At 63.0% G+C, this 12,447-nt stretch overlaps 2 protein-coding genes across 4 annotated transcripts in view; one reads left to right on the forward strand and one right to left on the reverse strand.

Annotated features, from left to right (window-relative positions):
• The window catches only part of ANKRD13A (ankyrin repeat domain 13A), a 13,436-nt gene extending 9,250 nt beyond the window's left edge, over positions 1 to 4,186 (reverse strand). The window contains 7 exon segments of the mRNA XM_032228835.1: positions 76 to 142; positions 335 to 530; positions 1,010 to 1,153; positions 1,322 to 1,367; positions 2,325 to 2,449; positions 2,541 to 2,673; positions 3,893 to 4,186. Coding sequence (XP_032084726.1) covers positions 76 to 142; positions 335 to 530; positions 1,010 to 1,153; positions 1,322 to 1,367; positions 2,325 to 2,449; positions 2,541 to 2,673; positions 3,893 to 4,171 — 990 coding nt within the window. The 5' untranslated portion in view covers positions 4,172 to 4,186.
• Positions 4,187 to 4,398: 212 nt separating this feature from the next.
• Positions 4,399 to 12,160, forward strand: GIT2 (GIT ArfGAP 2). Of its 3 annotated transcripts, none has more exons than XM_032228830.1 (19): positions 4,399 to 4,741; positions 4,995 to 5,128; positions 5,657 to 5,769; positions 5,976 to 6,081; positions 6,231 to 6,317; positions 6,601 to 6,731; positions 6,910 to 7,004; positions 7,129 to 7,174; positions 7,372 to 7,420; positions 7,650 to 7,722; positions 7,913 to 8,010; positions 8,349 to 8,460; positions 8,751 to 8,893; positions 9,138 to 9,287; positions 10,523 to 10,756; positions 11,135 to 11,217; positions 11,392 to 11,556; positions 11,639 to 11,702; positions 11,791 to 12,160. In XM_032228830.1, the coding sequence occupies exons 1-19, from the start codon at positions 4,483 to 4,485 to the stop codon at positions 12,001 to 12,003; spliced, it is 2,355 nt and encodes a 784-aa protein (XP_032084721.1). In that variant the 5' UTR covers positions 4,399 to 4,482; the 3' UTR covers positions 12,004 to 12,160. The 3 variants fall into 3 exon arrangements, with proteins under 3 accessions (XP_032084721.1, XP_032084720.1, XP_032084722.1); XM_032228829.1 differs by having other exon boundaries at positions 4,400 to 4,741; positions 7,369 to 7,420; XM_032228831.1 differs by having other exon boundaries at positions 4,400 to 4,741; positions 7,369 to 7,420; positions 9,138 to 9,242.
• The last annotated feature ends 287 nt before the right edge of the window (positions 12,161 to 12,447 follow it).

Consider the following 12,447-nt stretch of genomic DNA (forward strand, 5'->3'; position numbering starts at 1 on the left):
CTCAGAGGAGAGGAAGAGAAGGAGGAGAGCCTGAGGTGAGGAGGCACCGGGGCCCGGCTCCAGGCGGCTCCTCACCTTGGCTTCGTAGTCATTCACCACTTCGCTCCTCTCCGTTTTCCAGACCCAGAAGCCAGAGGTATCTCTGCAAGGCAAACATCCGTTTCCTGGCTCCTGCCCTCCTTGGCCCAGGAACGACTCAGTGCTCCCCACGCTCCCTCAGCCCTTGGAGGGAGAAGGGCGGGCACCTCTTGGGGGCTGCTCATTCCTGCCAACCCAGGGCTGTGGCGCAAGAGAATCCCAGGAGACACGGAGCAAGGGCTCCCGCTCCCCCCACCTTTCAAAGGCGATGTTCTTGGTGTCCAGGGAGGTGCTGAGGATGGGAGAGGTCAGCCGCCGCTCCACCTCCTTGCTCTTGGGGACCATGGAGTCCAGGGTCAGCCGCTTGATCTGCTGCGTGATCTCAAAGCGCTCGGCCGCCACCACTTGGTCGTCATGGTTAACCTCAATCAGCTCAGCCCAGTGCCCGGTATCTGGAAAGCCAAGTGGGAAGGGCTGGCACAGAGCGTTATGGTCCCTCCCCCCCCCTCCCTGTTGTAATATAGTTCCTTGTGTAGGTGTGGGTCACCCATGGCCCAGTTCATAACAGGGGATGCAGAGCCACGCTGAACCACACAGGAGAAAACAAACTCCTAAAACTCCATAACATCCTGATAGTGCATAACATAACATCCTGAGATGCGCCCTACCATTGACGCCCAGGATTTGACCATATATAGACAGAACTTCCCTGAGCAGTAGATTAGAAATTGTACTTTTACAGGCAGTTTTTAACCACATGCTGTTGCTCCTCCTGCCTTTATCCTATCTCAATAAAAGGGGCTCTCAGACCCCCAATCTGGGTCGCTCCATCCCGAGAAAGATCGTGTCCGTGTCTTTTCTCCACATTGGCCTCATGGACGAGCCATGGGAACGTTACACCTCCCTCCACTGGAGCTCTGGCACGGCTCACCTTCCCCTCTGAAGATCAGGCTGCGCCTCCCTCGCTCCCAGCTCATGTTTTCAAAGCCCAGCAGGGTGATATCCACGCGCAGCTTTGCGCCGCTCTTCCAGATGCGGCAGACGTCACTGGGGCAAACTCTGGACACCAGCGGGACTGTGGGGAGATGCAGGGAGGGCGGAAGAGCTAAAAGGTGAGTCATGGGAACTGGCGCGATTCACAAAAGGAACGCCAGTTTTCCCAGGCTGAGCGGGAAAGGTAGCATGAACTCGGTCCAAGAGGATCCGTAAACCTCCCAAAAGCAGCAACTTGGTTCAGACTCACCCCAGCTGGTGAATTCCCACTTCATTTCCACATAGAAATCTGGAGTCTACGGGGGGAAATGAGAGAGGAATGAAACGTTCCCCTTTCGAGAGGAAAAGGAAGCCTGATTTGGCTTCCAGTGAGCCTTACAATTTGAGCCTGTGGCGTTAAGGGACAAGGCCTCAGTGCCTCCCAGTCACAGGATTTGGGGGAAAGGGAAAGTTGTTCGGCTGAGGGTGCGAATCTGAACAGGTGGACTCAGAAACAGCACAACGCCTGACGCTTGGCTAGGCGAAAGCCTTAAGAGCTGGGATGGGAAACCCATGGCACGCATGCCACAGGTGGCACACGGAGCCATTTGTCAGGGCACATGAGGCGTTGCCGTCAGCTGGCCAGTGCGCATGTGTGCACGGGCCAACTGACTTCAGACTTTTTTTAGGCCATTTTTCGCCCTTCCCCAGGCTTTATAGGAGCCTGGGGAGGGCAAAAACAGCCCCCCCTCCCACCCCGTCTGGAGGCCCCAGGAGCTTCCCTAAAGGCTCCGGGGGACTAAAAACTGCCCCATGAGCAAACCGGAAGTCCATTCCCGAACTTCCGGTTTGCCCATAGGGCTGGGTTTTTGCGCTCCTGAAGCCTCCGGAGGGTCTTGGGGGGGGGGGGGTAAGGGAGGCTGTTTTCGCCCTCCCCATGGTCCTATAAAGCCTCTGGAGCCTGGGGAGGGTGGAAAAAGCATGCAAAAAGTGGGTGTGTGTGTGCTGGCCATGCGTGCATATCGCTGGGGGTCACATATTGCATTATGGGTGTGGCACACCCACGCGCAACCCCCCCCCTGGTGCTCCCCCCCCTTTGGCATTCGAGCCAAAAAAGGTTGCCCACCCGTGCCTGAGGGGCTTTCTTGGGGGAATAAACCACCGTAGCAAAATAAGGGCAATCCGCATTTAGGCCGCTTTAGAACATGGAGGCTACTGGGAGGCCCAAAGGGTTTTCACCCAAGCGGCTTCTTCTTTCCTGCTCCTCGCGTTACCTCGCTGATCTTCTGAAGCAATTCGGGGACCCCCCCCAGGGTTGTGGATGTCTGCTGGAAGTCACGGTGTTGAAGGACCATGTGGACTATTTCCGGATCGCCGGTGCTGATGGCCTCGTGCAGGACTGGCAGAAAGAGAGAGGAGCTGAGTCTGCAGGGGAGGCAATAGCTAAGCTCTTCCACGCCTCCACTTCACCACCACCTGCTCAGACTCACCTGTCCACCCCTGGCCGTTCTCCTTCGTGACGTCCGCCTTGTGCCGCAAGAGGACGCGGACAGACTCCGCGTAGCCCAAGGAGACCGCCAGGTGCAACAGGCTTCGCCCGCGGGGATCCTGCTGCTCGACATCCTGGGAAAAGGAGAGGGAGGGGGGGGAGATCTCTTCTGAGGATCCCTGGAGCCCACCAGGGAGGCGGGCAGGATGGCGACCCTTTTGCAGACACACCATGGAACCTACGGAAGCAACTCCAGCCCTGCGACGGACACGGCGTTGCTTCCTCCGACACACAGACAGGCAAGCTCAGAAATGAGGCAGTGTCCCCCCCCCCCAAGAGACCCCTCCTCGCTTTCCTTCCCTCCCTTGCCAAGAGAAGCCCTTTCTCCCCTCCTGGTGAGGGCTGGTGAGGGGGCTGATCTTCCTAACCAGACTGGGGGGGATTTGGGGAGGGGGAGAAAGGAGAAGCCACTCCTCAGAGGGGGGGGTCTCCTCCTCCTCCTGATCCTAACCAGACTGGGGGGGGGATTTGGGGAGGGGGCAAAGGAGAAGCCACTCCTCAGAGGGGGGGTCTCCTCCTCCTCCTGATCCTAACCAGACTGGGGGGGGGATTTGGGGAGGGGGGAAAGGAGAAGCCACTCCTCAGAGGGGGGGGTCTCCTCCTCCTCCTGAACCTAACCAGACTGGGGGGGAGTTGGGGAGGGGGGAAAGGAGAAGCCACTCCTCAGAGGGGGGGTCTCCTCCTCCTCCTGAACCTAACCAGACTGGGGGGGGGATTTGGGGAGGGGGGAAAGGAGAAGCCACTCCTCAGAGGGGGGGTCTCCTCCTCCTCCTGAACCTAACCAGACTGGGGGGGGGGGATTTGGGGAGGGGGGAAAGGAGAAGCCACTCCTCAGAGGGGGGGGTCTCCTCCTCCTCCTGAACCTAACCAGACTGGGGGGGGGGATTTGGGGAGGGGGGCAAAGGCGGCTCCTCCCCAGCCGGACCTTCCGCCTCCGGGCCCAGCAGGGCCAACCAAAGGGGGGGTCCCTGTTGGGGAGGGGGGCGGCCAGGGCCGGCGGGGGGGAGGGTCTCGCTCGCCCCCCCCCCCCAAGGGGCCTTTCCTGGGCAGCCCCGCGGCCGGGGGTGATGGGTGCGCGTGTGCTCGGATGGGATGCGCACAGAGACAATGAGCGTCCGGACGGGCACGGATGCGAGCGCGGCCGGCATGCGAGGCCCGCGCCCCTTACCTCCGCCTCCGGCCACGCGCGGGGCGAGCTGAAAGAGAAGAGCACCTGCGGCTGAGGCGGCCTGGCCGAGCCCCGGCGCCCGCGGCAGTCTGACCCGAGCGCCGCCCCCGCCTCCCCCGCGCTACCTGGCCCTGCAGGGCGGCCTCCAGGCGCCGGGAGTCGTTCCGCCAGACCAGCCGGTGCAGCGGGAACCGGGCGCTCATGCTGCGGCCCCGACTCCTACGCCGCCCGGCCCGCCATGGCACGGCCGGCTGAGCACCGACCCGCCCGCTGCCCTCGCCGCCGCCGCCGCCGGGCCCGGAAGGAGGGAGCTCCGCCCTGCGGCGGCTCGGCGCGGCCCGTGACGCCCGGCGGGCCATCTTGGGTGAGGGCAGCGGCCGCCCCGCTCCTTGCGCGGCCGCCATGTCGACCAAGGGCGCCGTCGCCCCCGCGCCCCCCGCGGGCCAATGGGGAAAGGGCGCCGTGGCTCCTCCCACTCGCGGCCATGTTGAGCGAGGGCAACCCACAGAAGCGGGTCCTGAGGCGACCCGGCAACTGGCAAGGGGCGTTTCTCTGGGGAAAAGGAAAGGCGGGGCCTTCTGGCTTCGGTGGGCGGGGGGGGGGAGGGATTGAGGATGGAACTACGGCCAATTTCTCCCGCCGCTCTTTCCGGCCGTCTTTGTCGCTTCTTTTCTAAAGGGAGACCTGGAGAGCGGCGGTTTTGCCCGCCCTAGAGATGGCCGCGCCTGCCTCCCTTCGCCCGGCGTCGGCATGGCGTCCACAGCCCCACCCACCCCCTGCGCGCGACGTACGGAAGCCTCTTGGCGAATGGCGCCGCTTGCGCGGCGAGGAGCGCCGGCGGCGTGCGCGTGCGCGTGCAGGCTGCTGCTCGGGCGGAGGGCGACCTGCGATCGGCGGAGACCCCCGGCCCTCCCTGCCCGCCATGGCCAAGCGGCTGCGGAGCAGCGACGTCTGCGCGGATTGCAGCGCCGCGGGTACGCCCCGGAGGGGGGGGGGAGCGGAGAAGGGCCCCGCCCGCGGCCACTGCCGGACATCGGGGCCTCTGAGCTTGTGCAGAGCGCCCCGAGGCCGACACGGGGGGCGGGGCCTCTCGGGGGCGCGGGGCGGGGCGTGCAGCGAAGGGGGGCGGGGCGTCCCTGGCCGGGGGGGGGACCCCTTAGCGCCCCCTCCCAACCCCCGGGGGTCTCCGGGGCCGCCGCCGACGCTCCTCCCGGCTTCCCCCCGCAGAGCCCAGCTGGGCCTCCGTCAACCGCGGCGTCCTGCTGTGCGATGAGTGCTGCAGCGTCCACCGCAGCCTCGGCCGCCACATCTCCCAGGTGCGGCACCTGAAGCACACGCCCTGGCCCGCCACGCTCCTGCAGGTACCGGCCCCTCCGCCCCCTCCGCCCCCCGGAAGGGGAGACTCAAGGGCGCATCTGGAGGGGGGTGACGCCAGAGGCCCCATCTGGCTCCCCAGCCCCCCTCCTGGGTGAGGAATTGGGGGGGGTCGCTTCATGAGACGGAGAAAGGGAAGGGGGGGCTCGAACCTCCCGATGCGCCTTCTGGGTGGGGGTGGGGGAATTGCTGCAATGAGCAACAGGCGCTTCGGACGGCTGGAGGGTTTCTGGGCATGGCGCAAACCAGCCGAGGATGAAGAAATGCCACTGGTTTTATGTCGCAATGTGAGACCCGGGGCCTTTATTAAGCCACACAGATTCTGCCTTGAAACTGACAGGTGGAGGCGTTCAGGGCTGGCGAAGGAAGCAGCGCAGGCTTTCTCTCCGAAATGCCAACCGGTGGCTGGTATTCAGAGAAAGCGCCGTGCGCGACTTCCTCCAGCCGCGAAGCCCCCGGGGAGGGTGATGAGAAGCGGCAGACCCTCCAGGGCTTCTTCGCCTCCTCTTTTGCAGATGGTGGAAACCTTGTACAACAATGGCGCCAATTCCATCTGGGAGCATTCGCTGCTGGACCCGGCCTCCGTCATGAGCGGACGGCGCAAAGCAAACCCTCAGGACAAAGTGCAGTAAGTGGCGCGAGCAGCAGGGCCGGAAGGAGCCCCAAGAGGGCGGCCTCCTGCTCGCACGGTCCCTGGCTTAGTTGATCTCTCGGGGGGGGGGGTCCGTTCCTGCCCCCTCCTCCTCCTCTGCCTCTGGGGTCCTTGGCAGGAGAGGCCCCTCGGCCTCCCGGAGGCTCTTGTGCTGCAGCCTTTTTCTCGTTCGCCTCCTGCAGCCCCAACAAGGCGGAATTCATTCGGGCAAAATATCAGATGCTGGCCTTCGTGCATCGCTTGCCGTGCCGGGACGACGACAGCGTGACTGCCAAAGACCTCAGCAAGGTAGGTTCCCCCTGGGCAGGTGGTGGGAGGGAGGGCGGGGGGCCCCGAGGCGTCCGGCTCTTCCAGGCGCCCTCGCGTGCGGCTTCAGCCGATGCGTGACCCGCTAGGCTTAGGCGGTCTCTCAAGGCCTCTCCCACCTTTGCTTCCAGCAACTCCACTCCAGCGTCAGGACGGGAAACCTGGAGACCTGCTTGAGGCTTCTCTCGCTGGGAGCACAGGCCAACTTCTTCCACCCGGTAAGAGAATGGCAGCGGGTCTTTCTGCAGCCCGAAACGGGTGCGGGGTGGAGGCCTTGCAGCTGAGCCAGCCTCCCCCCCCCCCCTCTCTGAGTTCCCATCCCCACTCGAATTGTGTGGCTGTTGATTGTTTTTAAATTGTTTGTGTTTTTTTTTCTTCTGTTTTTCCTGTTTTTGTCTGTGTTATTCCCTCCCCTTCGGTTTGTTAGCCGCCCTGAGTTCCTCCGGGAATAGGGCAGCATAAAAGTGCAATAAACCTTTAAACCTCTCGGCCCTTCCGTAGGAGAAAGGGAACACCCCACTTCACGTGGCTGCCAAGACGGGGCAGATTCTGCAAGCAGAGTTGTTGGCTGTGTATGGAGCTGATCCTGGCACCCCAGACTCCTGCGGGAAGACCCCAGTGGATTATGCAAGGTGGGCCCTCTTTCGCTGGGGGGGGGGCAGGTTGGGGGCCCTTCTGGCTTTCTGGGGATGGAGACCTCCCCCCCCGGATAGAGCTCCCTTGGGAAGAAGCGCAGAAGGGGGTCCAACGAAGACCCTCCTGGGAGCCCCAGGGAATTCTCAGTGCCCCTCTGCCCACTTTTCCCACTAGGCAAGGAGGCCACCTTGAGCTGGCCGAGCGCTTGGTGGAAATACAGTATGAACTCACCGACCGGCTGGCTTTCTATCTCTGTGGCAGGAAACCAGGTAAGTGGATGCTCTGGGCTGGCAGAATCCTCTGGGTTTCCTCTGCCCCTCCGTGCAGGTGGGCAGCTTCAGAGGAGGCCGCCTGCCTCCCTGCCCTGATGCTCTCTTGACCTGTCCTTTTCAGACCACAAAGGCCGGCAGCACTTCATCATCCCTCAGATGGCAGACAGGTAAGGGACTAGACCACGGGGGGGGGGGGGGGGGGCTGCCACCCTTCCATCTTGGGAGGGGCCTGAGGACAAAGCCGTTGGAAAGCAGGATGTGGAGTTCCAGGAAGAGGACGTCTCCTCCGCACCCACCCCTGCTCCCTCCGCTCCCCTGCCCAGCTCTGGCCTCCCTTCTGAAGGGCTCTTTCTCCTCGCAGCAGCCTGGACGTCTCTGAGCTGGCCAAGGCAGCCAAGAAGAAACTCCAGCTGGTGAGTCTGCTCCTCCCTCCTCCTTGGCTCCAAGGTGGGCAGGAAAGGCCGCCTGCCCCCCAGCTCCCCTCCCTCCCAAGAGCCCTGCCCCACCTGCGGCCCCTGGGAAAGGAAGGCCTTCAGAACCGCAGGCATTTCCCGTTGAAGCCCCCAGCCAAGGACCCCGCCTCGAACCCCAGGAACTCCGGCAGGCCCAGCTTCACCGTCCGCTCTTTCCCTCCCTCTTCAGTTGAACAATCACCTGTTCGAGGAGCTGGCCATGGACGTCTACGACGAGGTGGACAGGCGGGAGACGGACGCAGGTGCTTCCCTCTGGCAGGGCTGCCCCCTAACCCACCCCAGCCCTCCCTCCTGCTGTGCTGGGGTCCAAAATGAAGCCCCATTGCAGATGAGCAATGGGGGGAGGGCTTTTCTGGGGGCTTGGAGGGAGGGATTTGGGGAAGGCCGGGAGCCTTACACAGCCCTGACCTCGCCCTCTGCTCGCACCAACAGTGTGGCTGGCGACCCAGAACCACAGCACCCTGGTGACGGAGACGACCGTGGTCCCTTTCCTTCCTGTCAACCCGGAGTATTCCTCAACCAGGAACCAGGTGTGAATCTTGTCCCAGGAGAGGCAAAGCGCCCCTCTTTCCCCCCCCGGCTGAAAGATGGCAGCGCTCATCCATTTGGGCCTTGCGAATCCATCGGTCCGCTTGTCAGGCCCATCCGGGGGTGGGGAGGGACTGGGTGCCCACTCTTCTTCCCACGCCAAGTTGCCATTAGAAATGGGGTTGGAGCTCAGAAGGAAGGAGGGGGAGTCTGCTGCCAGGAGAGGCTAGTTTGGGGGAAGCCTCCAATCTCTGTGGGGAGAAGCAGCAGCAGCAGCACCACCCCCAGTGCCCCGCTCTCAAGGCCTCTGAAGTGCTGAAACCTTCCTTTGTCTCCGCAGGGGAGGCAGAAGCTGGCCCGCTTCAATGCCCATGAGTTCGCCACGCTCGTCATCGACATCCTGGGGGATGCCAAGCGAAGGCAGCAGGGAAACCCTGTCCCAAGTGCCACAGGTGAGCCCAGCTCTTGCGATGGCTCTCCAGTAGGTGGCAGGTGGGCCCCCCTCCCGCGATGGGTTTGGAGACGGTGAGGCCAACGCGATGGCCTGGAGCGGGGGGGACGGGGACGACAGAGTAGTGAAGGCTGCGTGGGAGGGGGATGGCGGGAGTCACGGGGGCAGTTCTGGAGGAGAGAGAGAAAAAAACCCCAAAGGCCTCCAGGGCAGAATGGCTCCCTCTGCCAAGGCCTCCTGCTTTCCCAGCCCCCCCCCCCCCTGCACGCATCTCTCTCTCTCTGCTCTCAGAAAACGTGGAGCTGATCCTCAAGGCGGTCAACAGCCAGCCTGGCCCTGGGGGTCACGAGGCCGACCAGCCTGACTACGACAGTGTTGCCTCCGACGACGAAGCCGACCTGGACAGCAGTTCAGGGAAGGCCTCTCGGCAGAAGGTGGGTGGAGGCCAGGCCTTCGGGGGGGGCTTCCTTTTGCTATGGGCCTGGAAGGACTCGGAGGGAGAAGACCGAGGCCGTCTCTCAAGGGATCCTGAGGGTCAGCCCTCTTTTCCTGAGGTCTCTGACCCTCCTGAACGCAACCTTGGCTCAGTTGGGGCACCTCCCTCTAAGCAGGGGGGAGGGGTCGCTGCTAGAGAAAGCGTGCCCCCTTGTAAAAGTGGGTGGGGGGGCCTCCTTCCAGAGCCTGGACTCCGACCTGTCTGACAGCCCCATCACTGCCCAGGAATACCTGCAGGTGAAAAACGCCCTGGTGGCTTCGGAGGCGAAAATCCAGCAGCTTTTGAAGGTGAACGTCAACTTGAGCGATGAGCTGAGGACCATGCAGAAGAAGGTAGCCCTGCACTCCACACCCGGCCTGCTCTGCAGGGTTGCGCCTGTCCGGCCACAGGCCGCTTGAGCAGAGTCCCAGGGGGTCTTTTTCCGGTGCAGGGACAAGGACGGCCCACCCAGGGCAGCGGTTTCCCCCTGCTGCCTCCAGGCCGGACCCCCCCCCTTGCGGGCGCAGTCCCGAGCTCTACGGGCTGGGGACGATGGGGAAGGAAAGGCCACCCACCTAGAGGGCGAGGTTCAGGGGGCTGGCGAGTGATTTAGCTTGGAACTGGATGTGAGTTCAGATTCCCCCTGCCTTTGGTACCACAGTCGTCTCTGCTCTTCCCCTCCTCCTCGGCCTCTCCGTACTCCCTCCGGTCCCCTCCCCTGGAAGGCCAACGTTGAGATGGGGAACTTCAGGGAGGTCCTTTGGGCCCTTTCCTCAGGCCCTCCTCTCTGCCCCCTGGCAGGCCTCCCCATCCTCTTTGCCAGGGGGAAGGCAAGCATGGCCCACCTTGGCTTTAGAGGGTAGTTTTATGTATTTCAGATCCAGAGAGGGGGTTGAGGGGGGGAGCAGGACTGAGAATCCCACCCAAGTTGCAATTCCACACCCACGGAAGAATCTGCGCCTTGGGAAAGAGGATCCTGTCGTCCCTTCGGGAGGGGAAGAAATGCGACCGAGCTCCCCGCCTCCGTCCTTGGCAGGGTTGCTTCCATTCCTCCTGTTGTGTTGGTGGGAAGGCGCCTCTGCCAGGGCAGTTTCTTTGAAGGATATGAAGCCTTCGTCACGATGTGTGTGTGAAAGGGACGGGCAGAGCAGGGCCCTCTTGGCAGCTGGGAGCTCCAGTCACTGGCCTCCCTGCCTGGGCCCTTCCGCTTGAAGGCCTGCCGGGAAAGGGGCTGTGGTGGGCCAGGTTCCTTCTGCTGCTGAGCTTTGGCCAGTTGCTCTGTCTCGCTTCCTCTCCCGCCCTGGCTGTGGCTTCGGCATTTCCACACTTCCCCTCCCGGCTTGCAGCCGGCCCCTGACTCTTCCACCCGAGCTCAAGACGTGTTGCTCAAGCCACCGTCTCTCGGAGACCTCGTGGGAGCTGCTTGGCCCCGCCCGGTCCTGGGAAGGCGGCTGCCAGGCTCCCCCCCTCTTTGGCTGGGATCCTGACTAGGGGGCTGCCAGGCTCCCCCACCCTCTTCGGCTGGGAGTCCTGACTGGGGCCCTCTTGAGAAACCGAGCGGGTGGGACGATTCCACGTTTCCTTCCAGCTTCAGAGCCTGCAGAGCGAAAACACGAGCCTCCGGCGGCAGGCCACCCCCAACACCCACCCAGCTTCGGCTGGCTCCGAGTACGCAGACGTGCCTTCCATTCGGCGCCCCTCCTTGCGCAGCAGCCGGCCAATGTCGATGTACGAGACGGGCTCCACCCAGAAGCCCTACCTGCCGCTAACCGAAGCCTCCTACCCCGAGGAGCACATCGTGCCCCGGCTCCAGCTCTTCCATGTGAGTCACACAGCTGCCCTGCCGGCTGCCTCCTGTTTTCTCTCCAGCAACCACTGAAGCTCCTTCACGCACGGCCCTACCTGCGTTTCCTTTCCCCATTCAGGGCTGGGGGGCTCTCTGTGTAGAAAAGCCGCCTCATTCTCTTCCTTGCTGCCCCAGCCCAGGCAGCTCCCAGGCCCCCTGCCGAGTCTGGGCCCCAGCCTCCCCGAGGCCACAAAATCTGGGGATTCTCTGGTGGGCGTGGGGCGGGTGTTTTCCCAGCCTCCTTGAGAACGCTTGGTAAGAGGCAGGACCTGGCTGCCATGTCCCTCTGGGGGAAGAGCCTGTGAGGGCAGAAAGAGGCTGCGGGTGGCGACTCCTCCATCTTCTCCCTTCCAGATGTCCCGGCTGGAGAAACAGAGCAGCTTGCCCGAGGGGGATTACGACAACACTGGCCCTGCTCTGGAGCTGGACGAGACGGGGTAAGGGCCGACGCTTGAATGTCCGGGACCCTCGGCAGTTTCTGGGCTGCACCTGAAGGACTCCCTTGTGGTCTTCACGTGCCGGCTTGAGCCAGAGAGAGCCGGGGTTTCTCTGTCATTCAGGGTGGGGTGGGGGGAAGCCAGTCTGGGGCTGCAGCACGTGTCTTTTGACAGGCTCATCAGGAGGGCCAGGCAGCGGAGCGTCCTTGGGCCAGAGGGCAAGGACCCTGAGTCCCACCCCAGCTTCCCCAGCACCGAGGACGTGATCCGGAAGACGGAGCAGATCACCAAGAACATCCAGGAGCTGCTGAGGGCGGCCCAGGAGAGCAAGCACGAGAGGTGAGCCCTGGCGGCCTGCGCTTTGGGGCGGCTGGGAACAGGAAGGGCCTTTCCCCTCACCTGCCTCCTCTGCCCTCTGCAGCTACATCCCCTGCTCGGAGAGGATCCATCTGGCCGTCACGGAGATGGCAGCCCTCTTCCCCAAAGTGAGTAAGGCTCCTCTGGCAAGAAGGGAGGCCCGTAAACGGGAAACCGGGTTGGCCAAAACGTCCCGCCTTCCTCGCTGTGTTCCAGAAGCCGCCGTCGGAGCTGGTGCGCACCCCGCTGCGGCTGCTGACCTCCAGCGCCTTCCGCCTGCACTCCGAGTGCGTGAAGGCCCTCCCGCCCGAATCCTGCTCCACAGCCGACGTCCAGCTGGTCACCCAGCAGGTCATCCAGTGCGCCTACGACATTGCCAAGGCTGCCAAGCAGCTGGTCACCATCACCACCAAAGAGAACGCCAACTGAGCAGCCTTTGCTGCCGCCTTGGAAACCGGGCTCCGGTTTCCAGGGGAAGCTCTTTTCTACAGGAATATTTAAAGCGGTGCGTTGCCATTTTTTTTTTAAAGGAAACTCAGTATTAACTTTTTTGCATGTTGTTTTTCTAAGAAGACTTTTTCCCCAGGATTGCCAAATCCACTGCCTTATTTGGTGCTCCGTGTTTGCCGGCATTGAGTGCGCGCGTGCTGGAAGTCTTCTCGAGTCAACCCTCCCATCACCAGCTTGCGGGACTTTTTTTGCTGTGGCGAGGAGGGGAGTGCGAATCCTGCGCTCTTTTTTAGTAACCCGCTGGGAAATCGGGACGCCCAGAGCAGAATTCAGGGACCTGCCCCATAATCCGGCTGGGCGGTTGCTTGGCACCATTGAACCACTAGAGGGCGACCTCTCGAGATACAGGGAATGGTCCCAAGG

Source organism: Thamnophis elegans, chromosome 13, assembly GCF_009769535.1.
Source record: "Thamnophis elegans isolate rThaEle1 chromosome 13, rThaEle1.pri, whole genome shotgun sequence".
Classification (NCBI taxonomy): Eukaryota; Metazoa; Chordata; class Lepidosauria; order Squamata; family Colubridae; genus Thamnophis; species Thamnophis elegans.